Raw genomic sequence first — 27,997 nt, 5'->3', positions numbered from 1 at the left:
GATGAATCTGTGCTGCACTTTATGTACACGCTCAGTAGTGAGGCAGTGAGATGAATCTGTGCTGTACTTTATGTACACGCTCAGTAGTGCGGCAGTGAGATGAATCTGTGCTGTACTTTATGTACACGCTCAGTAGTGAGGCAGTGAGATGAATCTGTGCTGTACTTTATGTACACGCTCAGTAGTGCGGCAGTGAGATGAATCTGTGCTGTACTTTATGTACATGCTCAGTAGTGAGGCAGTGAGATGAATCTGTGCTGCACTTTATGTACACGCTCAGTAGTGAGGCAGTGAGATGAATCTGTGCTGCACTTTATGTACATGCTCAGTAATTAGGCAGTGAGATGAATCTGTGCTGCACTTTATGTACACGCTCAGTAGTGAGATGAATCTGTGCTGCACTTTATGTACACGCTCAGTAGTGAGCCCGTGAGATGAATCTGTGCTGCACTTTATGTACACGCTCAGTAGTGAGGCCGTGAGATGAATCTGTGCTGCACTTTATGTACATGCTCAGTAATTAGGCAGTGAGATGAATCTGTGCTGCACTTTATGTACATGCTCAGTAATTAGGCAGTGAGATGAATCTGTGCTGCACTTTATGTACACGCTCAGTAGTGAGATGAATCTGTGCTGCACTTTATGTACACGCTCAGAAGTGAGGCCGTGCTGTGGAGTTAGGGAAATTGAGGAGTTTGAGTCAGTGGTTTGGCTTAATGACTCCACAGCCCTACTGTGGGATATCTGTTAATTCACTTTAGTTTTTTTGTTTTTTTCAAATAACATTTTTTTTATTTCTGTGACAAATGGGACAATATGTTTGTGACTCATCACCTGACATTATGACAGAGTACCAGAATAGATGAGCCATAAAGATGCTACATCAAGGTGTGAATTAAGAGCAAACCAGATGCCAGATGGATATATCTATCAAAACAGGTTTTCTTGAACATTAGTACAGTACAGCTAACTAATAATTTTATGATTTTGAAAGAATAAATAAATTCATCCAGGCCCAAAATATATTGTAATATATTTGTGTACTATATATATTTTATACTATATACAGCTCGGGCAAAAATTACGAGACCACTGCGAAATTTTCAGCTTCTCTGATTTTTCTCTTTACAACTATATTTTTGAGTAAAATGTACATTGTTGTTTTATTCTATAAACTACTGACATGTCTCCGAAATTCAAAGATAAAAATTTTGTATTTATTTGCAGCAAATGATAAAGCGTCAAAATACTAAAAAAGAAACCGTGCTTTCAGGCCTCAAATTACTCATGTTTTAACTCAGGAACAGTTCAGAAATCAATATTTGGTAACCATGATTTTTAATCACAGCTTTCATGCGTCTTGGCATGCTTTCCACCAGTCTTTCCAATAGAAAACTGTTATATATATTTTCCAACCAAAGTCCACGTCATTCTACTTAATGTGTTTCTGGATTAGGTGATCACCTGAACCAAATCTTATGTAACGAGGGTAAGTATAAAAAGCACTGCTGTGGTCTCCACAATCCTCTTGCAATAGGACAAGCTGGATGGCGAAACAAGTGCTAGGAATAGCCCAAAAGTAATTTGAATGAAAAAATAACTTTTAACCATGCCAAAGGAGTTGAAAAGAAAAGTCTTGAGTGAGGAAAAGAAGGGCTCAATTCTGGCTTTACTAGCAGAGGGATACAGTGAGCGTCATGTTGCGTCCATCTTTAAAATTTCAAAGACGGCAGTCCATTACAACAAGGTCAAGCAGCAGACATTGGGGACAACAAATCTACAGACCGGCAGAGGGTGAAAGCGACGCTCCACTGACCGGGATGACCGTCATCCTATTCGAATGTCACTCAGCAAATGCAGGATGACATCAAGTTTCCTACAAAAAGAATGGCAAATGGCAGCCGGGGTGAAGTGCATGGCAAGAACAGTTCGTAACAGGCTCCTAGAGGCCTCAAGTCATGTAAAGCTAGAAAAAAGCCTTTCATCAATGAGAAGCAAAGGAGAGCCAGGATGAAGTTTGCCAAAGACCATAAGGATTGGACCATAGAGGACTGAAGTAAGGTAATCTTCTCTGATGAGTCTAATTTTCAGCTTTGCCCAACACCTGGTCGTCTAATGGTTAGACGGAGACCTGGAGAGCCATACAAGCCACAGTGTCTTGCGCCCACTGTGAAATTTGGTGGCGGATCTGTGATGATCTGGGGATGCTTCAGCAAGGCTGGAATTGGGCAGGTTAATCTTTGCGAAGGACGTATGAATCAAGCCGCATACAAGGTTATCCTTGAAAAACACTTGCTTCCTTCTGCTCAGGCAATGTTCCCCAACTCTGAGGACTGTTTTTTCCAGCAGGACAATGCCCCATGCCACACAGCTAGGTCAATCAATGTGTGGATGAAGGAGCACCACATCAAGACCCTGTCATGGCCAGCCCAGTCTCCAGACCTGAACCCCATTGAAAACCTCTGGAATGTAATCAAGAGGAAGATGGATAGTCACAAGCCATCAAACACAGAAGAACTGCTTACATTTTTGTGCCAGAAGTAGCATAAGGTGAAGCAGTGTGAAAGACTGGTGGAAAGCATGCCAAGACGCATGAAAGCTGGGATTAAAAATCATGGTTATTCCACAAAATATTGATTTCTGAACTCTTCCTGAGTTAAAACATGAGTATTGTTGTTTCTAAATGAATAAGAACTTGTTTTCTTTGCATTATTTGAGGTCTGAAAGCACGGTTTCTTTTTTATTATTTTGACGATTTCTCAATTTTTAGCTTTGAATTTCGGAGACATGTTGTCAGTAGTTTATAGGATAAAACAACACTGTACATTTTACTCAAAAATATACCTATAAAGAGAAAAAAAAAAAGAAAATGAAAATTTTGCAGTGGTCTCTTAATTTTTGCCAAAGCTGTATATATAGAAGCATAGCAAGCTGCTTCTTGTGTGGGTGTAATCTTAACGCACATAAGATATGGAACTTACAACCACAACACTTTGGGAAGCATCCAAACAGTGGATTACTGGGGCGCTATAACGTGGAGCTATTTTCACAGCAGTGTGTGTCCTGCAAAAGCAATACACATAAGTAGCAGCAGTTACATGAAAGGCACAAAGAAATAAAATAAGCATTCGATACGTTAACACGATGATCATTATACAGAAAAGGTCAAAAAGTAGATATTTTCTAACATCAATGTTAATTATAATCCCAAGATTAACTAATAAGTATTTAATTTAAAAAAAACAACAACAAAAAAAAAACACACATACCGGGACGTAGTGGCTCCCCCAATCAATAGGGGAAGCTTTATCGAGAGACGTTCCATTTCTTTGGCAACAAAGATCATTTCATCCAAGGAAGGGGTGATAAGGCCAGACAAACCAATTATATCTGCAGGAGACAGAGTAATCACTGTACTAGTGACCCATAAGGCCCTGTACACACCTATAATTCACAAGTGGCCAACATATAAAGAAAGGAAACTTAGCTAATGCAATTTTCTTCATCTACTGATAGGAATCTTAGGTACAGGGCCGGCTTGAAGTAAATTTCCACCTTTTAACCCCATTTTTAGGTTCAAAACTCTGATTATTTTTTATACTAGTTGCAGCTCTGTTTATCTATCTGTTATAAAGCTGTACATACCATGCATAGGCCGAGGTTTAAGTGTTAAAATTAAGGTTGCTTTTAGCCACCAGCATTGATGTCCATTAAAAGGGTTTTCCAACGACAAGGAAGCTATACTGGCGTCATTCGACTACAGGACAGTCGCAGTCGCCTCTGCTGTCCTTCCAACCCTTTACAAATGTCCATCATATGACCGCTGCAGTCAATCAGTGCAGTCAGCGATATATGCTTGTAAACCAGAGTGGGCTGGACCGCAGTAGCATCAGTGGATCTCCAGGTAAAAGAGGTCAGTAGTGTTTCTTTTTTTGTTTTGTACCATTTATACATGTTGTTGGGGTGGCTGAAGATTTGGAGCTATGATCACCATGTAGATTTATTAAATTAATTACCATGTCTACTTAAACTTTGGAATTACTTGAAAAAAAAAAAAAAAGTGTTTAAGTGTGAGAAGAAGAGCCTATCCACATTTTAGAATTTTAGATAAGGAAACTTATTTGTCTTTTAACTTAAAGAAACACTCCTCCCATCAAAGTTTTTATCCTCTTAATGTATTGCAGTCATTATATTATATAGCACTGTGTACTTATAATTGCTCATTTTGCCTTTCTACCCAGTAAATTCATTTGTTTTCTCTGCTTTATGTAGGAAGTCTATTGTCCCTGCATTTATTATTCTCCTCTTCAACTCCTGACGCAGCTGCTCCACTCCTCCCCCCGCCATAGACTTTTGCACTCATGACTTGTGCAGTCAAAATTGACCTCCTGTTTCTACATAGAGCTTAGAAGGATCCAGCTAGTCCATATTTAATCGCGTGATGTCATAAACCTAATGGAAAACATGAGAATTTACTTACCAGCCTTGTTTTCAATGGCGGATTGCAGAATTTTATCACATGGAGTCATGACACCAAGGTCGATAACCCTTAAAGGCAGGTGCAAAAAAAACAAATCACAATTTACAATAAGTACACAAAACAATTTTTTTTATGGCTACACTACTAAAATAAATGAAGAAGAAGATGTCTTTGCCTTCTTATTGGTACCAACATCCCTGACTTTATATGAGCAAGTGAACTATAACATTGCTGATGGCTGCATTAGGGAACAATAGCATGGAAGCAACTAAATATATTGAACAAAGGGGTTAAAAATGTCTAATAATACATTAATAGAATCAGTGCATTTGTTGACTTAAATCTGTCGGTAAGATCACCCTCCCCACCCCCCCCAAACCGCACATATGGGCATGCAGGTCTTTGACGGCTAGATCCATTGACACCTTTAAATCTTCTATCTGTTGCTGCATTCCCGAGAAATCAGTGTTTTAATATTGAGCCTTGGTGACGGGAAGGTTGTTCCTCACTTAGCACCAGCCTCTTTAACTAGATTAATAGCTCACTGTCTGATTTCCTGGTACATCAAGGCATACAACCTGGGCAGGGAAACAACCTCAGGAGGCGGTGGCTTGAAGTGCTCTGTCTCACCCAGAGTAATTACGGTCATTACGGTCTCGTTTGCATATGAATTAAAACACAGATTTCTTGGGAACTCAGCAACACAGAGAAGATATAAAAGTGTTGATGAATTTACCTTTGAAGACCTGCATGTTCATGAATGCAGCGAGGGTGAGGATTGATCTTACAGACATTTTCTTTAAAGGAGATTCTACAGACAACACTCCTATTTTACAGATGGGTTCCCCTAATAAGTTTATCAATCATAGGCAGTGCCACTGCTGTGGAGGAACTTGGCAATTCCCCTGCAGACCCACCACAAAAAATGAAGCACAACAGTGCAAAAGAGTTTGTCACCAAATATGAAAACTTTTTAGTTAAGGAGAAGTTATCACTAGAATAAGGAGTTGTGTTTTTAATTAAAAAAATATATATTAGCCCTCACAAAACCAGATTATGCATACATCAATGACTGCTCTGTAGTCCGAGATCTCATGATAACTTACAGCTTTACAATGCATTATGGGAGCAACAGTGAGCATGATGGGAACTACTCGAGAGAAGGTCAGGACTCAACCTATTAAGAGAGCGGGGTAATTTGCAGAATACATGGCCTTCTAACAATACTATTAAAAATCTGATGGCAATCAATAGGCTGCACTTACACAAAATAAGGCCCAAAGAAAATCCTGAAATAAAACAAGTAAACACTAAGAAGTTTTGCTTATTTACATGGATGTATCGTGTATTTCATGACCACATACCTGAAATTGTTGCAGCCAAGCACCACACCAACAATATTCTTGCCAATGTCATGTACATCCCCTTTAACTGTAGCTATTACAATGGTTCCATGGTATGGATCCTAAAGGTACCCCAAAAAACAGCAACATTTGGTTTTTAGTAACAAAAATTATGCACTTTTATATAGCATTGGTATATTTAGGCAAATGAGATCCACCAGATGCATATTTAGGCTGAGTTCACACGATGCGTTTTTCATGCGTTTCCGCGGCGTTTTTGCAGTTGCGGAAACGCATGAAAAACGCATGGTAGAAGGGCAGCAATGTTCCCCAATGGAAATCCGCATGTGCTGTGCCCATGATGCGGATTTTTCCGCAGCGTAAACGCTGCGGTCAAAAATCCGCAGCATGTCAATTAATTTTGCGGAAACGCTGCTCTTTTGCCGCCATTGACTTGCATTAGACCGCATGGATTACACATCACTGTATATGTTGATGCGCTTTTCATGCGGTCTAATGTGCGGATGGTACCCGGGTGTGGAGGAGAGGACTCTCATCCAGACCCAGGTACCATTAAAAAAAAAAGAATAAAATAAAAAATATATATATTCTCACCTTCTGACGGCCCGCGCTGCGTCCTGCTGGCTTCCCGGGCACTTCACGGTTGAATGAAGGACCTTCGCTGACGTCAGAGTCATGTGACGGGTCACGTGACGCTGACGTCGGAAGGTCCTAAAGTCTTCACTGCCGGCAGCCGGGACCGATGAAGCAGGACACCGGGGGCCATCGGAGGGTAAAGTATAGATTTATTTTTTATTTTTTGACATACACACACTATATAAATCCATGCCGGTTGCATGGATTTATATAGTGTAAAGTTGACAAGCACTTTCCAAGTGATGCTAAAATCGCTTGGGAAGCGCTTGTCAACCCGCATGCGGAAATGAAAGTGAAGAACGCTTCACATCCGCATGTCCCTGGCAGGAAACCGCATGTACAATCCGCATGCGTTTTTTCCTGCCAGAGAGATGCAGAAACGCTCAGGAAAAAATCCTGAGCATTTCTGCATCGTGTGCACATACCCTTATAGAAGAAAAGTAGCCATTGGAGACAGAAAAATTCCACATAAAATGGCAAAAAAGCAACTTCAAAACGTGTAGGATTACAAGAAGGAGAACAAAGGAGTTAAAAGCTTAAACTTGACAATTTATTCATATATAGAGTTTAAAGTATACATAAAATTCATTGAGATAGAAGGACAGTACATAGGTAACGCGGCAGTACAAGTACAATATCCATTATGGATAGACACCTATAAAAGCATGAGAGGGTTTACTTTCTTTGAAGTAAAACATTGTTTAAAAACAGGCAGGGAAATGTTTTACCTCACAAAAAGAATCAGCTGCGATCTCCCGATGTACTGTCTGTATACTCTTTTGCGTCCTCCCCTGCCCAGGAGATGTGGCATGATCAGACCATGTTCCTGCACGGTCAGACACAGCCATTACACAGTACACAGCAGGGGCACAGTTATAAGATTATCTCAGCACAGGAACATTTTATTTAAACACATCCACGTGTGGAAATTATTATTCTTCCAAAACCTATTGATTAAAATGAACTTTCGTTTGTGGGAAAACCCCTGTAAGTGATATCGGTGCTGATCGAGTGATCGGAAAGCCGACCAATGAGATTGAGGTGGGCGGCGCATGCACGCCCAGCCACAAGCATCCACCAATTATCACCCAGGCCATCAAGATAGCGTCACACATGCGCGGGAGCGAGGACGTGTCGCCATGGCCATGGTTCCTTGGTATGGATCCAACAAATATCCCCAAAAAATCTTATCACTGAATAACACTACATGTTTTTGGTAACTCGGTGGTGTGTTATGGGAGAAAAACTCACGTCATCAACAATATTTCCAGTTACAGCTTTCATCTCTTCCCGCTCCTTCTCCATGAAGGGAATCAGATATCCTACTGACTTCTTCATAACTCGAGCAGACTTGATCACCTTTACCAAGAAGCAAAAAATAAACATTTCAATAACAAAAAGGGAAACAACACCCATAACTAAGCCAGACCGTCAAATGGAACAGAACGAAATGGATGTGATCCTTGAAGGAGAAGTAGTACCGCACAATCCAGGCAAGTCTGACTTTTTCTTATATTGATGACCTTTCCTTAGGATAGATGTGTCACTACCAGACCCTGATGGAATTCCATCACTGGGCACCCCCTTCAAATCAGAGAGTGCAGTCCCACCAAAGGCTGGATGTACACAGTGTACCAATCAGCTGTTGCAGAGCTGGAAAAGACCAGCTGTAATCAGTGTACGGAGCAGAACACCACCGCTCTTGTCTCACTTTACAGTGGCTGCTGCCGGATACTTCAGGTCAGTTTCTCTAACTGGAGTTGATCAGCAGGAGTCAGCAGAGTGGTAGATGGGTGGTGCTGTGCTCCGTACACTCATCACATGCTTGAGGACCTCGTACCTGTTGCTGAGCTTCATAGGAGATTTTTAAAGTAAAAACAAGGACAAATGAAAAAATAAAAAAGCTAAAATAAAATTAAAAATATGAATCACACTTCCTTTCTACCATTAAAAATTAATAAAAAAAAAAATATTGTAAAAATAAACATAAGTGGTATCATTGTGTCCATAAAAGTGTAATCTATTAAATAACCCGATTGTTAAAAGCTGTTGAGGAAAAAAAAAAAAAAAGCAAATCCCAGGACTGCATTTTAATTTTTCAAGCTGCCACAACTCCGCCAAAAATTCTAATAAGAAGCAATCAAAATATCACTATTGACCCCAAAATTGCATCATTAGAAACGTCCAATTGTCCTGCAAAAAATAACCCCTTGCAAAAAAACAACCCCTATCTCAACTGACGAAAAAATTATTTTTCACAATGTTAAAAATAATAATAAAAAACTGTACAGATGCAGTATCATTGTAATTACACTAACCTGAAAAATCTTATTCCCGGGTTTTTTTTGTCTTTTTTTTTTACAGTACAATGAATGGCACAAAAACAAATCCTTAAAAAAAAAAATTGCGTTTTTATTTCTTCACAATTTCACCGCGCTTGGAATTATTTTCTGGTACATTGAATAGTGAAATGAATGGTGCCTTTCAAAACTACAACTTGTCCCGCAAAAAAACAAGCCATCACAATGCTTGATCAAGCAAAAAATAAAAATTCTTGGAAGCAGGAGAGAAACAATGAAAACTTAAAATATGGAAAATTGCTTTGTCAGGAAAGGGTTAAAGTGTTTCAACCAAACACAAGCCATGGAAAGTGAGAGAAATTGCCAAAATGGTTTAATGCAATCTATTGTGTACAGACTTGCTTTAATCTTTGCACTACAAGGAAAAATATGCTGTTTTCTATAATTTCCTACAATACCTGCGGTAAAAACATCTTTCCTGCTCCAAACAATTGTCCAACGACACTCATGCCACTCATGAGAGGCCCTTCAATAATGTGGAGGGGTCTTGGATACCTTTCTTTATTGGCTCTTGCCTCTTCTGTGTCTTCAATTACATGTTTTTCAATTCCCTAAAAAACAAAAAAAACAAACATAAAATAAAAGGAAAGTACGGATATAGCCTGACAGAACACTAGAACAAAAATGTATAATGCAAGATGTGAATGTGCAATACTACAGGTAATTCTCATCAGCAGAGCAAACAAGCTACCGGAGCAAAGCGATGACCTGTCCCTACTGTGGTCAGTATACTAGGAGACTTAGGTCTCATTCAGACGTCGATGAATCGCACCTTCTATCCTTTTTTTCATGGATAGAACACATACTCATTAAAGTCTATGGAACTGTTCACATGTGGTCTGCGAAAAAAAAGCGGACATGTCCACAAAAAAATAACAAAAAAAACAGAGACATGTCCATTTTTGATCGAAGTCAGTGCTCAAAATTACCCACAAAAGTCTAGGGGTCTCACACATGCCATCAGTGTTCAATCTGTGTGCTGCAATAAAGGGGAGAAATTTGTAATTTATTTTTTTCATATATCATTGATTGAAAATACTGATACACTGACCGAACAATGTTGAAACTCGGACTGTTTTTGTGTAAATGGAAAATTCGATGACATTTGAACCATGTCTAAAGACTCCCATTCCAGACTGAAGCCTAGCACCACTCACGTAGCGGATTTACCGCTTTAGGCTGTGTGCACACTGTGCATTTTTGCAACTTTTTTTCAGAGCGGAAATGCACCAAAAATGCTAGGTAATCCGTGTGCTAGCTAATGCAATGACAAGCCTGATGTGCTGTGCACATGATCAGGAATTTTCCTGACAGGATTGTCATTGCATTTAAATCCGCAGCATGTCCATTCTTTGTAGCGTTTCTGCAGCGTTTCCTGCCCATTGAGTTTAATTGAACCGAAGCAAACCCACAGGTATAAATATATTTGCGGATTTGCTGCGGATGTTTGCTGCGTATTTGACCGACTTAATTCAAGTCAATGAGTCAAATATGCCGCAAAAACGCACAAAGAATGGTAACCAGGCAGGGGAAGACGACTACTCCTCCCATCATCCGACTGCAGCTCCCGCTGATAACTGCGAAAGCAGGCGCGGCTGAGGGGAGAAGTAGTCTCCTGAGCTGGTGTCTGTGTGGGGTGCTTAAAAAGAATAGTAAAAATATTAAAATAAAAACACCTTTTATTCTCACCTGTCCGGCGTCTTCCCGATGTCCCACGGCGACCTGATCACCCGGCAATACACTGACGGGACCGTGCTCGTTCCTGGCAGTGTACATCGCTGCTGCCGGGACTCCGTTCACCTGAGTTCATCAGCTTAAGATCAGCTGAGAGCTCTGGGACCTCACTTTACGGCACTAGTGCTGCGTGAGAATTTTCTCACGAAGTTTCCAACCAACACTGATGCAGTAAATGAGGTCACCGGAGCTGGTCAGCTGATCTTCAGCTGATGAACTCAGCCCCAGCAGCAGCCATGTACACTGACAGGAGTGATTAGACTCCTGTCAATGTATAGTGCTGTCTTCTACAACAGTAACATCAGTGATTGATGTGGCTGCTGTAGAAATGATGCGGATCGTCGTGGGACACTGGGATTACGTCATGACGGCGGACAGGTGAGGGATACGATTGTTTTTTATTTTTATTTTTTTTTACAGGAGACGAGGGATTCGGGGACTATGCGTTAGGTGAGTATACAGTGTGTTATTTTTAAATAAATTATTAAAACAGTGTGTAATTTTATTTCAATAAAAGATTTCATTCTGGCCGTGACTTTATTAAAAAAAGAGTCGAAAACCTTACTGCAGGGTTAGTAATGGGGGCGTCTTATAGACACCCTTCATTACTATACTGGGCTTCATGTCAGCCGCCGATACAAGGCTGACATGAACCCCAACTTTATTATCCCACTTGCCACCGCTACACAGCAGTGGGAAGTGCAGAGGCTAAGTGCCTGACTTGGTGCATCTTATGGATGAGCAATTTCTGGGACTGCTGAGAGCAGATATTATTAGCCGCGAAGGGGGTCAGGATCCATGGCCCCTTCCCTGACTATTAATATCAGCCCGCAGCTGTCTGTTTAGCCTTTTCTGCTTAGATTTTATAGGGGTACCCTATGTCAATTTTTTCAGGGGTCCCCCTGTAAACTAGCCAGTAAAGGCTAAGCAAACAGCTGTGGGCTGTTATTAATAGCCAGGGAACATTTTTTGGCTAATGACCCCTTCCTCTGCCATTAATATCAGCTCCCAGCGGTCGGCTTTTCCTCTGCTTGTTAAGAAAATGACGCGGGAGCCCATGCCATTTTTTTTTAATTTTAGGCTATGTGCCCACAATCCGGATGTAGCAGCGCTTTGGACGCAGCATATTTTTGCAGCGTCCAAAACGCTGCGTTCTATTGAACGCAGGTAAATCCACCAGTTCACTGAACCATGCTGATTTACCGCATTCAATCCATTCTAGTGGTCAAATTTCTGTTGCAGAGACAAGCACTCCGCAACAGAATTTGACATCCTGCGGTCCTGAAAGACACGTCGCATGTCAGTGTCCGCGGGTGATCCGCAGCCTCAGATGCACGCATACGCATAGTGAACATGGGATTTCTAGAAATCCCATCTACTATGCTGTACCATCTAGACGCTGCGGGTTTCACGCTGCATAGACACCCAGCTTCAAACCCGCAGCGGCTTCTGATCCTGGGCACATACCCAAACTCACCTGCAGAATGTCAATTTGTCCACTGCAGATGTTGACCGATTGAAATGTCATTATATGCGCTGGATCCGCCTGTACTGACAACAAAAGTGCAGCATTAAAACATAGCGCTTTGGATGCAGTGAAAAAATGCTGCGTCCAAAGCGCTGCTGGTTGCTAATCGTGGGGACGTAGCGGCTAAAGAAACAGCTCTGAGCTGTAATTAATTGCCAGGCAACATGTTTGCCTAATGGCACTTTCCTAGGCTAAAAATAGTAGCTCTCAGCTGCCCCAGAAATGACTTGAATGGAAATGCTAATGAGATTGGGTTCATTGGTTTAGCTGACACCTAACCGTTTTGTTTAGTGATGACAAAGTGTCAATCGGACCCTTTCATTACTAAACCTAATTAAAGTAAAGAATTAAATAAACACACACAGAGTACACTTTATTTGAAATACAAAAGACACATTCTTTAACCATTTAAATTAACCAATATACTCACCCCTGGTCTGACAGTAATCCAAGCAGGGCAGTGGAGTCGTTAAGCCAAACCTCAGACTCCGTCTCCAACTCAGACTCCTCAATTTCCATGACACCGACTCCAACTGCGACTCCCTCATACATGGCTCATGTTTAAGTGATTAATTTACTGTAGCACAGATTCATCTCAGCTAAAAGTCTAGTCCCTTAGATCAGGAATAGGACAGACATTTAAAGGACATTTCATAACTTTCACAAATTCTTATGAAAAAAATATTCCCCACAAACTGCATTGAACTACTGAACCCAATTTATTATATATTTTAGGAGTTGGCTCCACAGCCCTGAATCCAAGGGTTAAAGCAATGTCCCACATTTCTTTTTTCAAATATCTTTATTTAGCTCCAAAAACTCATACAAAACGCGTCAAAATCGTGGCAAAACGCGTGTTTTTTTCTGCAGCGTTCTTCATGCCAAGAGATGCAGAAACTTTAAGTAATTTTCTGCATTCAAATCCGGAACGTGCACACACAGCCTTACACAGAGCACACATCTACTACCATACCTTCACGATATTCATCAGTTCTCTCTGCAATCCGTTTATCTGATGAAGGTCAGATGTCAGATGATGTGGATTGCACTTATTAAAAATTCAAGTTCGCATCTTAAAGCGAGTGTCAAGTTCTTACCATAATTCTGCATAAGAGGTAGGACCCCCTAAAGCATACATGTCAAACTCTGGCTCGTGGTCCAAATGTGGCCCGCAGGGTGATTATATTTGGTAACCAACACCAGAACCGCCACCCCTAGGTGGGCCCCATTATCCTGTATGGAGGACTAGGTGGGCCCCATTATCCTATATGGAGGACTAGGTGGGCCCCATTATCCTGTATGGAGGACTAGGTGGGACCCATTATCCTATATGGAGGACTAGGTGGGCCCCATTATCCTGTATGGAGGACTAGGTGGGCCCCATTATTCTGTATGGAGGACTAGGTGGGCCCCATTATTCTGTATGGAGGACTAGGTGGGCCCCATTATTCTGTATGGAGGACTAGGTGGGCCCCATTATTCTGTATGGAGGACTAGGTGGGCCCCATTATTCTGTATGGAGGACTAGGTGGGCCCCATTATTCTGTATGGAGGACTAGGTGGGCCCCATTATTCTGTATGGAGGACTAGGTGGGCCCCATTATTCTGTATGGAGGACTAGGTGGGCCCCATTATTCTGTATGGAGGACTAGGTGGGCCCCATTATTCTGTATGGAGAACTAGGTGGGCCCCATTATTCTGTATGGAGAACTAGGTGAGTCCCATTATTCTGTATGGAGGACTAGGTGGGTCCCATTATTCTGTATGGAGGATTATGTGGGTCCCATTATACTGTATACTGATTGGCCCACGACTTTGTCCATTTACTATTTCTTTCTCCTCCACCAGGAGGAGCTGTCAGAGGGGTGCTAGTAATGAGGGGCATTCAGCAGACTCCATAGACTGCAGGGCGTAGACCCAAATCCAGGACGGTCCGTTTTATCCGGGACAGTTGGGACTAGAGATGAGCAGATGGATTCCTGGGTCTCTGGTCCAGCATCCAGATCAGTGGTACCTGGCGGCTGGACAGGAGGTCGTGAATCTCTAACCATCCGGTGTCCCCGGCGGCTTTTGATGAACCAGGGCAGCGCGATGTAATCTGTGCGTCCTGCTCATCTCTAGTTGGGACCTGTGGATTATTTTTTGTTCCCTCATTCACAGTCGGAGCAGCCAGAACTTTCTCATCTTTATATAGCTTCACTATATGACATCTGGCTTTTTTTGTGTCTGTAAGGCCGCGTTCACATATTGCAGAAATACTGTGTTTTTTGCTTTCTGCAGGATCCGCACCAAACTCCACAATAAGAATCAAAGCTTTTCAGTACGGTTAAAAGACGTTAAACTCAGCTTCATATCTTCGCCAAAAATCAAATCAAACAAAGAGGAAAACGCATGTGTTCACTGAACCATTTGAAGTTACCGCATCTAATGACATTTTGTTGTGGAAATTTCATAGTGGAGACCAGCGTCACTGCAACAGAAATTGAAATGCTGCGGTTTGTAAATCCGCGCCGCTGGCAAGTTTACAAAGCGCAGGTGAGCTGTGTCCAAAACGCTGCCATTACGGAGCTTATAGCCTTATAGGAACAAGATAAATATTTTTCTTCACCTCAGTATACAGCCACCATAAAAATATATTGTTATATATAGAAATATATTGTAAGGAGATGTATAATCTACGTCTGGATTCATTGCAATGTAGAGTCAAGATAACCAAAATCTCCTATCTTTTTCATGATGGGCTGTAGCTCAGTGGTTAGAGCACACAGCCTGTGAGCATTGGGAAGCACGTTGTGACACTGTGAGTTTGAGTCCTGGGTCAGACCGATAACAAGAGTGAGAGGAGGTGAATATATAATTTAATTTATGCACTAAGAAAAGATGATCGGCTACACATCGATGAGAACGTCGGAGAGAGAAGTAGGTACAGAAGCTGGGAGAACAGCTGAGCCATGACGGGACAGTCCTGCCGAAAACGGGACGGTTGGGAGCTATGAGTGAATTGCTTTTGCCCAGGGGCTCAGCAGCCACATAGAAGAGAAAGTGTTTTCCCAGAGGATTCAAGTTTCCTGCTCACTGGAAGGGATCATGGATCCAGTACTTGGCTATCTTGGATATCTTAAAATCCAAGGAATCGTTTATCAGAGACATAATTAGCAGCAGGAAGGCTACACAACCTCACAGCAGAGAAACTGAGCTCTCGCTGTGCAGGTCTGAATGTGAATTGTTTGGAATCTTCTGGAACTGTTTGTAAAACTTCAGAAAAAAGGTACAAACTGATTATCACCCCGTCTAACACTGATTATTCTCTGCCGCACTATGCCTGCTCCAACTCCCTTGGGAGCCAGCCCTGGTTTGGGAAGGGTTAATCATCTGGCACTGCTCATCACCACCTAACTCCCAGGGGCCTCCATCAGTGCCCGGCCATACCAGGCCAAACATCCCAACTGGCACAAGCCTTTTTTATTACTTAATTATTAAACCCACAATTGACAAAGACTGTTGTGCGCCCCTGGTCGGGTCTGACCGGCACTCGGACCGCCGTGCACCAGTACCATGACCGAGAGGCCTGCCGGCGCGGCACATGTGATCCTACTCTTATTGCATATGAAGCACTATGTGCTAATATGTAAACTAATTTTATTGCCGTTTATTTGCATATTTAAAATTACTCCATGTGTTTACCTTGACGAGAGCATATTCTAGTCTCTCTTCCACAGATCCACTTCTCCACTCATCAGTCTGGATCACTTTCTTACCACCTGTAGCTGTGGTCTTAACAGGATAAAAAAAAAAAGATAGTATAGAAAAAGAAATACTGATTATCCGATGAAATCATACATTCCTACCTGAGGAATGGACTACAAGAAGCCTATAAAAGATTTTCAGCTTGTATCTATGGTCAGCAAAAACCACTGAATTATTTTCATCATGCATTCTGAATGTAGCTATGAGAAAAGATATTTCTGTGCCTTGCATGAGGCACACAGAGGTACAATATGGACATACCGATTTATATGGATCTTTACATCTTGAAAATAGTATAGTGTAGCAATACCTGTGTAAATGAGGCAGCTGGGATGCTGGTAGCAGGCTGTGCTACACTGTATGGATGGCTCCCACATAAGGGAATAGGAGTTAAAGAACTGCCCACTCCATGGTTTGCATTATCCTGACCACCATCACATATAGACATGAATGTCTGAGATGGGAATAACTTTTTAGATACCAAACTTAGATTTCAGAATGCACAGTTGCAGTGGATCACCCTCCTAACTTTAACCCCTTCACGATGGGGCCAATTTCCATTCTTCCATATTTATTTTTTTCCTCCTCTTCTTCCCAGAGCCATAACTCTTATTTTTTTTGTCCACATAGACATTATATGAAGGCGGGATGGGTTGTACTTTTGAATGACACCATTCATTTTCCACATAGTGTATTCGAGAACAAGAATAAAAAATCCAACTGCGGTGAAATTGTGAAGAAAAGAAAAACACAATTCTGACAATTTGGGAATTGCTTTTTCGGTGTACATTTTGTGGTAAAAAATGATAATGCAAAATGGTTCTCCTCATTAATATGATTATAGCGATACCAAACATGTCCAGTTTTTTTATTATTTTAGTGGTGAAAAACAATTTAGACGTTGTTTTTGGGGTTGTGCCACCATTTTCCAAGACCCGTAACATTTTTTTTTTTTCGCCCGATGGAGCTGTTTTTGCGGGGCAAGACAACGGTTTTTTATTAGTGCCATTTTGGGATAGATATGAATTTTTGATAGCTTGTTAAAGCATTGTTTGTAAAATTGCAGAGACCTAAAAAAAATAAAAAAAAACTATTTTGTCATTCTTGAAAATTTTCTGTGTACGGTGTTCACTAATTGGGTTAATTGTTTTTATATTTTGATAGATCAGACATTTTTGAATGCGGCAATACCACATGTGTATTTTTTTATTTTTCAATGGGGGGAAAGTGGCTCCATTAGGGGACTTGAACATGCGATCTCTTGCATATAGCAGAGATCACAGTCTCCACTGAAGCAAGGCCACAGGCAGGGTTTCAAAGGAGCTCCATAATGACAGGCACGGAGGTCATCAGCTGACCCTAAGCTGTCATGACAACCCATCAGCAACCCGCGATAACTTCATGGTAATGACACGCGCGCCCGTCGATTGTTACGTGCAGGTCCTGGCTGTATCACTCAGCCATCACCTACCGGGTATGGGACAGGCTCGGTGTGGGAGCTCGCTCCATACTCCCGCTTCCGACATGCGCTGTATATATACGGGTGTACCAATCATCAATCTGGGGCTGCCCTTTTTATTTCAGAAAAAAGTGAATAGAAAAATCACCAACTAAGAAAAGAGGACCCAAGTATCTCTAATGTCTCCCTTTCTAGCTAAAGTCAGATCCAAACTTCCAGTTCGGAGATCCCAGCATGCAGAGGCTCCTACAACCCACCTTGTTGTGAAAGAGCAAGGGGCAGCACGGTGGCTCAGTGGTTAGCACTGCAGCCTTGCAGTGCTGGGGTCCTGGGTTCTCCCTGTGTTTGCTTGGGTTTCCTCCCACACTCCAAAGACATACTGATCGGGAATGTAGATTGTGAGCCCCAATGGGGACAGCGCCGATAATGTCTGTAAAGTGCTGTGGAATTAATGGCGCTATATAAGCGAGTAAAATAAATAAAAAATAAAATAAATATTGCAAGAACAGTAACATTACTAAGCTATTGCCTAAAGGTCACTGCTCTCTTAAATTATGCGGCTACGCTGGGTTAGTGCAAAGAGTGACATCACACTCTTTCACAGTGAGGAAGGCCACAGAGGGTAGTGGGAATCCGCTTTGCATGCTGAGATCCCACAACCCTGAAATTCAGACAAGACTTTTGGCTAGAAAGTCAGGTCTTTTAAATGGACATTAGGGACCTTTTTTGTTAATGAGTGCCATTTAGAAAATGTACCTCCTTTTGATTCTGCCTACTCTCTTAAATAAAAAGGGCAGCCCTTGCCTGTTGATAGGTGATCTTTAAATACAACTTCACTAAATAAGCGTGCTATGTTGCGCTCACTACAAACCTGTGCATATTTTAAAAGCTTCTCTGTTGCTTCGGGATCCTTATTCCAAATGAGGTGTTCACACAGCTGGAGTAATTCTTTATCAATGTCATCGTAGACAGGAAGGTTTCCCGCATTTACGATCCCCATGTCCATGCCAATCTACAGATGACACAGAACAATACAACACTGCATCATTCTGCAAGGTAAGACATGAGGCCATCGTGCCTTTGTGATTTACTTATGCAACTACACTGATTTCTTGGTTGAAACACTGGAAAATGAGCTAATAAAATGCAAAACAAAACACGCACATTTCACTGAAGGTAATGAGAGATCTTCAGAAGTCATGTATTTTAGTATTTATGAAATTAGTGATTTGCTTTCCTATTTGTTGCTAGTAAGACTATAGCGTAGCTTTACTGCACAGAGATAGGATAGGAGTCAGCATTTATTGTGATGTAAAGAGTAACAGCATGTGTTTCTATAAGTTGTTTTGTCATATGCAAAAAAAAAAAATAATACACAAAAAGTATTATGTGGCTTTTGATATGTCAAAACACATTACTGCTGAAGTTTCAGGTAATGAGACCCCTACTTAATGTTAAAACTAAGGGTCATCAATGACATTTACCATAATGACATATTGCAAATATATTGTGCAAACACAAAGACAATAGCAAAAATAATAAGCCCAAAATCCAACAGATCCAAAAAGCACATACCTATGAAAGTGAATAATTCTAATTAAATCATTACCTTAATAGCGTGATAGAGAAATACTGAATGCATGGATTCTCTAATGGCATCCATACCTCGAAATGAGAAAGAAAGGTTGGATAGACCTCCACTGACCTTCGCCCCTTTTAGTGTTTCCTTATAAAAGAACAAAATAATTTGTAAAAATTACCAATACCAAATTACAGTGATGATGCCAGTCATATTGTAATTGCTATTTACAGAGTATCTTCCTTGAACGTTCTCCCTTCCGAGTGTTATTTTAATATACATGCACTGTGTGCAATACGTTTTCATACATCTATATTCAGAAATGTACATTGTCAAACACTATTTCCAAGGTTAATAATGGAAATGTAGTCGTAAAAATCAGATGTCACATGGATGTTTTTGTGTGAGATGTAATTTTTTTTTTTTTTTAACGCACCAATAAACTTGAATGGGTGAGTCTCATCCAAGACTCCGAAGAGAAAACAGTCGGACCGAGAGTAAAATCGGTCATCTGGACAGTGCCACTGAATTATATGGGTCAGTGTGTTGTGCGTGTGCCATCTGATCAAAAATCAGACAGTACACGTCCGATTTATATGCTCGTCTGCATGAGACCTTAGACCCAGCATTGCAAATAACAAAAGCATCAATAAGGAAAGAGTTTGCATGAACCCCTGAATATTTAGTGTATGTTGCTACTTACCTTTATTGTTTTGGTGGCTTCAATAAAGTAAATTGCATACTTATCATGCTCCTCCATGCCAGTGCCAATTGTTAAGATATTTGGATCAAATATGATATCAGTGGGGTTAAATTTCAATTTATTAACCAACAGATTGTAGGCTCTTGTGCAAATGCTGACTTTTGTTTCTGCATCTGTAGCCTATATGAATGGAAATGAATGATAAATACACACATTAACAGTACATCTTAGAGGGGCTGGCTCATCTTATAGAATGTATAAAATTGCAAAGTGCTTGTATAAACACGCAACTTAGAAATTTAGCTTTTATTAAAAATTCTCTGTTCTCAATAACAAATAATTCTAAATTCTCTAGTGTACTGCTTGTAGAGCATGTTAACTGGCCACCTTTGTAGTTTATAAGAGGTGGCTGGTTTCCTAGGCGAGAAACACACGCTTGCAAGCGATTTGTTATACAAGCACAAGTCAGCCAGATAGCCAGGTACAGCCAGATACAGCCAGCTTTAGTACCTCTGTGCTCTCACGATGCAGCAGAGATAAAGTTGCTTCTGTTTGCAGCATTGGAAAGTGGGATGTTCGGGCTCAGCCATGCTGCTGGACCTGTCAATCATCAGGAGTGCACCGCCCCTGGCAAACAGCAAGCCAGGACGCTGGTGAGCAGGGCACTCCAGAAGTTAGGGACTTGAGACAACAGTTTTAACCCCTTAGTGACCATCAATACCTCTTTTTACTGTCCTACGATATAAGAGACTAGCATCACCATACAGGTGACAATCCTGTAGCTGTCGGCTGTTCACTATAGCTGACACTTGTTGCATCAGGCACAATAAGTGTTGACACTGATTATGGTTGTTTAACCAGGGCTGTGGACTCTGTAAGCCAAACCTTCGACTCCCACTCCTCAATTTCCATGACACCGACTCCAACTCCAACTCCGACTCCCTCTCCGACTCCCTCATACATGGCTCATGTTTAAGTGATAAATTTACGGTAGGACACATTTTTCTCAGCTAACAGTCTAGACCCTTAGATCGGGAATAGGACAGACATTTATAGGACATTTCATAACTTTCCCAAATTCTTATGAAAAAAATATTCCCCACAAACTGCATTGAACTACTGTACCCAATTTATTATATATTTTAGGAGTCTGAGTCGGTCCATTTTATACCAACTCCAACTCTGACTCCACCAAAATGGGCACCGACTCCACAGCCCTGCGTTTAACCCCTTAGATGCTGCTGTCAATAGTGACTACAGAATCTAAATCGTTAACAGAGTGTGGGGGCTCCCTCTTTAACCCCTTTGGCACCCTGAAATCTTGATTGTGTGGTCCTGATGTTTGCCATGGCAGTTCATGGCCAAATAACGGCCTTAGAGTCTGCAGGGTATAGGGGTCTGTTCAGAAGTTATGAAAATTTAGGTGATAAAAATACACTTTTTCGTTCCGGTCATTCCACTTTGCATTAATTTCTGAAACGCACCTGAGGGGTTAATAAACTACCTGACAGTTTTGAATACATTGAGGGGTGTGATTTTTAAAAAGGTGTCACTTTTTGGTGGTTTCCAATATATAGGACCCCCAAAGTCACTTCAAAATGGAACAGGTCCCTATAAAAATACATTTTGTAAATTTCCATGAAAAAATTAAAAAATTACTGCTATATTTTTAAACCTTCTAAAGTGTTAACAAAATAAAACAACAATTTTACAAATGGTGCTGATGTAAGGCAGACATGAGGGAAATGTTATTTATTAATATTGTTGTGTGGTCTGACTATCTGGATTAAAGGGATAATGATTCAAAGTTTGAAAATTGCACTTTTTTTACATTTTTGTCAAATTTCTGATATATTTATAAATAAAAGGAAAACATATTGACTTAAATTTACAATTATTATAAAGTATAATGTGTCACGAAAAGAGGGATTTTTGTTACTCACCGTAAAATCTCTTTCTTGGAGCCTTCATTGGGGGACACATGACCATGGGGTGTATGCGGTTGTCACTAGGAGGTTGACACTAGGCAAAAAAAGAAAAAAGCTCCTCCTACGCAGTATACACCCGCCTACAGGCACCAAGCTCGCCAGTTAGTGGCTAAAGCAGTAGGAGGAACTTAAAACAATTAACTATGCAATGCCTAACGGGGCACAACCGTGAAAACTAAATTAGATGCCCAACAGGGCCCACTGTAGCTATGCTTAAAATCAGGGAGGGTGCTGTGTCCCCCAATGAAGGCTCCAAGAAAGAGATTTTACGGTGAGTACCAAAAATCCCTCTTTCTTTATCGCTTCATTGAGGGACACAGGACAATGGGACGTCCAAAAGCAGTCCCTAGGGTGGGAGAACAGAAAAAGGTAGCCACAGACTAGGTCTGACTGCAGGCAACCGCTGCCTGCAGAACCTTCCGTCCAAGACTGGCATCAGCCAATGAATAAGTGTGGACCTTGTAAAACCTTGAAAAGGTGTGGAGTGAAGACTGTTACGGCCTTACAGATCTGAGAGCTGAAGCCTGATGGCGAACAGCCCAAGAGGCCCCCACCGCCCGGGTAGAGTGAGCCCTTACCCCCGGAGGGGGAGATTTGTCTGAGACGCAATATGCCTCCAAAATGGTCGAACGTATCCAACGGGCGATGGTTGACTTGGAAGCAGGGAGACCCTTTGCTGTGCCCCTCAGGAATGACAAACAGGGCGTCCGAACGCCGAAGGGAAGCCGTTAAAGAAAGGTACACACGTAGAGCTGTGACCAGATCCAGATTGTGCAGGGATTTCTCCCGAGGGTGCACTGGAGTCGGCAGAAGGAAGGCAAAACAATGTCCTCATTGATGTGGAAAGAGGAGACTACTTTTGGCAAAAAGGAAGGCACTGGCCTGAGCACTACCTTGTCTTGATGGAAGACCAGAAAAGGCGACCGACAAGAGAGGGCTGCGAGCTCTGCAACCCTCCTAAATAGAGGTAACAGCCACCAGAAAGGCCACCTTCCAAGAGAGAAGAGAGGCTGAGATGTCCCGAATGGGTTCAAACGGGGGGCTGTTGAAGGACGCTCAGGACCATGTTAAGGTCCCATGGATCCACCGGGGGACGATAAGGCGGCGCCAGGTGAGCTACCCCTTGCAGAAACGTCTTGACCTGAGGACAGAAAGCCAAGTTACGCTGGAATAGAATGGACAAGGCCGAAACTTGGCCTTTGAGAGAGTCCCGCCTCCAGGCCAGACTGAAGGAAAGCCAAAATGACCGGTAGCGAAAAGGACATGGGAGCTAGCCGATCCTTCTCGCAGTGACAAAAAAAGGCTCTCCAGGTTCTGTGGTATATGCGTCAGGTTGCGGGTTTCCTGGCACTAATTAGGGTCTGGATGACATTGTCCGCAAAACCCGCCTTCCTCAACACTGCGGCCTCAACGGCCATGCCATTAAATTCAGAGAACGAGAACTCTGATGAAGCATAGGTCCCTGAGAGAGGAGGTCCGGACGGTCCGGTAGTCTTCAGGGGGAGTCGACGAGCAGGTTTACTAGATCTGCGTACCAGACACGTCTGGGCCAATCTGGGGCTATTAGAATTACCGGTACTCCCTCTGTCTTGATCTTTTTGACGACCCGAGGGATCAATGGTAGAGGGGGAAAGAGATAGGGCAGCTGGAACTGAGACCATGAGATGACAAGCGCATCTTGAGCGGTCGCAAGGGGATCGCGGGACCGGGCTACGAAGGATGGAACTTTGTGGTTTAACCGAGACGCCATGAGGTCGACGTCCGGCGTGCCCCATCGTGAGCATATCTGAGGGAACACCTCGGGATGGAGAGACCATTCTCCTGAGGCAAAGCCCTGCCGACTGAGGAAGTCAGCCGCCCAATTGTCGACCCCCGGGATGTGTACTGCTGATATTGCCGGAACAGTGTTCTCGGTCCAAACTAGCACTCTTGTCACCTCTTTCAAGACGGACTTGCTGCGCGTTCCTCCCTAACGGTTTATATATGCCACCGCCGTGGCGTTGTCCGATTGTACGTGGACTGGGAACCCTGCAATAATGTCCTGCCAGTGATGCAACGCCAGGTAAATTGCCCTTATCTCCAAGATATTGATCGGTAGGGAGGCTTCGTGGAGACTCCAACGGCCCTGCGCTGTGTGGTGGAGGAAGACTGCCCCCCAACCGATGAGGCTGGCATCGGTCGTGACCACCTGCCAGCGAAGTGGTAGGAATGACCTCCTGGGTCTAAAGGAAGAAGGAAGAGTCCACCATATTAATGACCTTCTCACATGAAGAGGTATCCTGATGCGTCGATCTAGAGACGACGGGTTCTTGTCCCATGCCGACAGAAGGGCCAGTTGAAGAGGCCGGGTATGGAACAGGGCAAACGGGACAGCTTCCATAGCTGCCACCATTTTTCCCAAGACACTCATGCACAGGCGAAGACGGCGTGGATTTGGGTCGGAGAGAAGGTGAATCCCCCGATGGAGAGAGTTTATCTTCTCCCTCGGGAGAACGACCCCGGCATGGGTTGTGTCTAACTGCATCCCTAGAAAGGTTAAGCACTGAGACGGGACCAGGGAGGATTTGTCTGTGTTGATCAGACAGCCTAACCGAGAAAGAGTGTTCAGAGTGATCTGGAGACTGTGGAGGCAGTCCCTGAACGTGGGACCCTTGATCATTAGGTCGTTGAGGTAGGGGATAATTACAATCCCCCTGGCTCGTAGAATGGCCATGACCGTCGCCATTACCTGTGTGAAAACCCTCGGGGCGGATGCAAGCCCGAAGTGGAGAGAAGTGAACTGGTAATGTGCATTCTGGAAGGCAAATAGAAGGAACTTCTGATGTGGTGCGCAGATTGGGATATGAAGATATGCATCCTGAATATCCACTGAACATAGGTATTCCCCGGCCTCCATCGAGGCGATTACCGACCTGAGGGACTCCATTCTGAAGTGCCGTATGCGTACCAGTCGGTCTAGTTGTTTGAGGTCTAGGATCGGACATAGTGAGCTGTCCTTTTTTGGAACGATGAAAAGATTTGAGTAGAAACCCGAACACCTTTCTTGAAGGGGGACTGGAACTGTTACTCCTGAGTGCAGAAGGGAGGCAATGGCCTGAAGGAAACCGGGAAGTAGAGATGGATGCGGGTGGCGGGACCTGAGAAATAGTGTTCTTGGTATGGCGTTGAACTCGATCTTGTAGCCTGAGGTCACTATCTCCTTGACCCAGGCATCCTCTATTGCCGATACCCAAGGGTCTCGGAACAGAAGTAGACGGTCACCCACCCTGGGAGGAAACCCAGGTGGGGGTGACCCGTCATGCTGAGGAAAATCTGTTGGATTGTGATCGGGATCCAGAGGGCTTGGAAGAGCGACCCTTTGTGCGCCAGTTGGGAGTGGGCCTAAAGGTAGGCTTACGTTTGTCCAGCTGCGCTGGGGTACGGTCCTGTTGAGAGGAGGGTCCTGGTTGAGCGAACCAACGAAAGGACCGAAACTGAAGGCAACGTTTCCTAGGAAAGGGGCGATTAGGTCTCGGCTGAGGAAGAGAAGTGCTCTTGCCCCCAGTGGCATCGGAGATGATCTGGTCTAATTTAGACCCAAATAGTCTGGAGCCCTGAAAACGGAGATTTGTTAGTGATTTCTTGGAAGCCGGATCGGCGTTCCAAGCCTTCAGCCAAAGAATCCTATGTATGGCGATGATATTGCTGGAGACGCGGGCTGAAAAGGTAGCGGCGTCAAGGGACGCCGTGAGGAGATATTTCCCTGCGTGGGCGATCTGATCCGCTAGGTCAGTCAGATCGTCTGGGGAAGCCCTGGTGAGGATGCCCTGCCTCAGCTGTTTGGCCCATGTGGAGACTGCTTTTGATACCAAAAGTTGAGGCGAAGGAAGGACAAAGGGAGGTGCCAGCGGCCTCAAAGGCTGACTTAGCCAAGGCCTCAACCTGTCTATCCGTAGTGTCCTTGAGGGAAGAACCGTCTGGAAGGGGCAGTACCGTCTTAGCTGAGAGACGAGAGACAGGAGGATCCACAGAAGGGGACTCCGTCCATCTGCTGACGAGGTCGTGGTTAAAGGGGTATAGCATGTCTAACTGTTTCTTTCCAGTGAAGCGCTTCTCAGGATGCTCCCATTGTTTCTGAAAGACACCATCAAATTCTGAATGGTTAGAAAAAGTGCGTGCCGGGCGCTTTATTCTCTTGAAGGAAACGGAGTAGTCCTGAGAAGGGCTCTTGTCCTCTTTAACATGCAGAGTCTGATTGACAGCCGATATAAGGCTGTCAACCATGTCCTGGACTCTAGAATATTGGTCCGTGTCGGATCCAGAGTCAGAATCTGAATCCGTGTCTGATCCGGAAGCGACCTCTGGGGAAGAGGTGCGAGATGCAGGGAGCAATTTGGAGTCTAGAGAGCTGGAGGATGAGCTTGTGTGAGTCCGTTTCTGAGAACGTGCCCTCGGTCCGCCCTTAGAAGGAAGGGGCAGGGGTGCCTGCGAATCGTCCGTTGGAACATTCGGAGCACTGGTGGCCGTGGATAGCATGGGCAAACGTTCTAGGACCTGCACCAGAAATTTAGATACCTTGGTGAGGTCAGAGGCAGACTGGGACATAGCAACAGCCCACTCCGGAGGGGGAAGGGGGGGGGGCTGAGAGTTACCTCGTCCTGGGCGGTGGGGGGGTCTTGGGGTGCCAGCATGGTGGGAGGCTTGCAGGTCGAGCAGAAGGCCATTGTCAGACCCGCGGGCCACTTAGTACTGCAAAGAGCATAGTGGTAATATGTGACTGTGTGAGTGGGACGGACAGAAAGCTCCCTGGGATTGGGCATATATGCCTAACCAGGAATACTGCAGAGGAGGGAGCCTATGCTGTGTGGAAGTGGCAGAGTAGGGCCTACCCGGTCTGTAATGGGCACGGTCCCGTATCCCCCGTCGGAAGGTCCGGAGCCGCGGAGACAGGAGCAGGGCTGCGATGATGAGGCAGTCACAGAATAATGCTGCCGGAGCCAGAACGAGAGCAGCGTAGAGGGGCGGAGCCGGAGCGGAGCGTGCTGCCCTGAGTGAGCTAGGGGAGCTAAAGCTCTGATAGGCAGAAGGGATGGAGGCGGGCTTAAGAACTCGGCCGCTGATAGGCCCCCGAGATAAAAGTGGGCATGACGAAAGCGTCATATTGCTCCTCGGTCCTGATTGGCCGGTTTTCGGGAGGGGCGTATACCCGCCGGAAAGCGTAACGCCCACCCGAACCGCCCCCGACAGAGAAAGCGCGGGCAGATATGCTGCGCAAAAAAGGACAGAGAATGGGGGGGGGCTGTGGGGGACGCCATGCTGAGGGGGACGCCATGCTACAGTGAGTCCGAGGCCCTCGGTTCTCTTCCCGATGTCTGTGAGGTGAGGGGGCGTGGCCAAGTGCTGCTGTAAGTAAGCGTCGGTGGGGAAATGTGATGCCCCCTTTATTATCCCAGGATTTACGGGGCCCATGAGATGTGAGGGACCTGGGACTGAGGAGGCAGCAGGGAGGGTACCTTTCTCGATGACTCTTCTTCCTCTTTCCCTCTCAGGATATACACAGGAGGTCCTCTGAGGATAGGGGGGATCCTGGCTCTTGCTCCTTCCCGTATTGACCGATCCTGGACAGTGCAAGAGACTGTGTCAACCCAAAAATCTGGGGGGAAGGTCACCGTAGTGACCACCGTCTCCCTCCCAGGCCGATCCGAAGAGGGGGCTGGGGTGGGGAATGGGCAAGGACTGGCCACCAAGAATCAATCTGAGACACCCGAAGGTGACAGGGGATAGGTCCTGCCCAGCGGGTCCGAGAGTGGGCGATGTGGGAAATGCCACACTGCTCTCTCGGTCGCTTGAGAATGGGGATAATAGGGGACGCAGTGTTCCCTGTTAACCCTGAAGAGCTGTATCTGAAAAATAAAGAAGAAAACTTTAATAAAACACAACAGGGTTGGATCAGTAGGATCCAGGTCTACCTCCTACAGACACTAAGCTTAAACTGGTGAGCTTGGTGCCTATAGGCGGGTGTATACTGCAGAGGAGGAGCTTTTTTCTTTTTTTGCCTAGTGTTAACCTCCTAGTGACAACAGCATACACCCCATGGTCCTGTGTCCCCAATGAAGCGATAGAGAAAAACAATCTCAAAAATTAATGGGATATGTTGAAACATTTCAGAGTTATTACTACATAAAGTGACACGTCAGATTTTAAAAAATTTGGTCCGGTCACTAAGGAGTTAAATCATGTTTAATTGATTTACAGAGCTCAACCATTAATGTAAAGAACATTCAAATTTTCCAGAAAATTCATGAGTGATTGTACAATTCTTACATGCAAATGTTTACTATTAATTTAATGCAGCAAAATAGTGTTGTGAATATGTAATGTCCCTTTTCTGCTTGTAATGTGGCTATAAGATAGCAGTGGGAAAAGTAAGTGCGGTGTCC

The 27,997-nt window shown here is 43.8% G+C and overlaps 1 protein-coding gene across 2 annotated transcripts in view; it reads right to left on the bottom strand.

Annotated features, from left to right (window-relative positions):
- MTR (5-methyltetrahydrofolate-homocysteine methyltransferase) overlaps nt 1-27,997 on the bottom strand; it is a 95,099-nt gene that overhangs the window by 23,341 nt on the left and 43,761 nt on the right. For both annotated transcript variants that reach the window (XM_073672544.1, XM_073672545.1), the window contains exons 16-25: nt 19,591-19,770; nt 18,918-19,034; nt 18,180-18,320; nt 15,787-15,876; nt 9,239-9,391; nt 7,732-7,839; nt 5,845-5,945; nt 4,481-4,548; nt 3,270-3,390; nt 2,982-3,063 (exon numbers count right to left, since the gene is read on the bottom strand). In XM_073672544.1, coding sequence (XP_073528645.1) covers nt 2,982-3,063; nt 3,270-3,390; nt 4,481-4,548; nt 5,845-5,945; nt 7,732-7,839; nt 9,239-9,391; nt 15,787-15,876; nt 18,180-18,320; nt 18,918-19,034; nt 19,591-19,770 — 1,161 coding nt within the window. The remainder of the gene's footprint in view (nt 1-2,981; nt 3,064-3,269; nt 3,391-4,480; nt 4,549-5,844; nt 5,946-7,731; nt 7,840-9,238; nt 9,392-15,786; nt 15,877-18,179; nt 18,321-18,917; nt 19,035-19,590; nt 19,771-27,997) is intronic.

The sequence above is a fragment of the Phyllobates terribilis genome, unplaced genomic scaffold (assembly GCF_046119375.1).
Source record: "Phyllobates terribilis strain yellow unplaced genomic scaffold, ASM4611937v1 Scaffold_3__8_contigs__length_932513732, whole genome shotgun sequence".
NCBI lineage: Eukaryota > Metazoa > Chordata > Amphibia > Anura > Dendrobatidae > Phyllobates > Phyllobates terribilis.
Note: the sequence above shows the minus strand (reverse complement) of the source record. Positions and strands in the feature narration are given on the sequence as shown.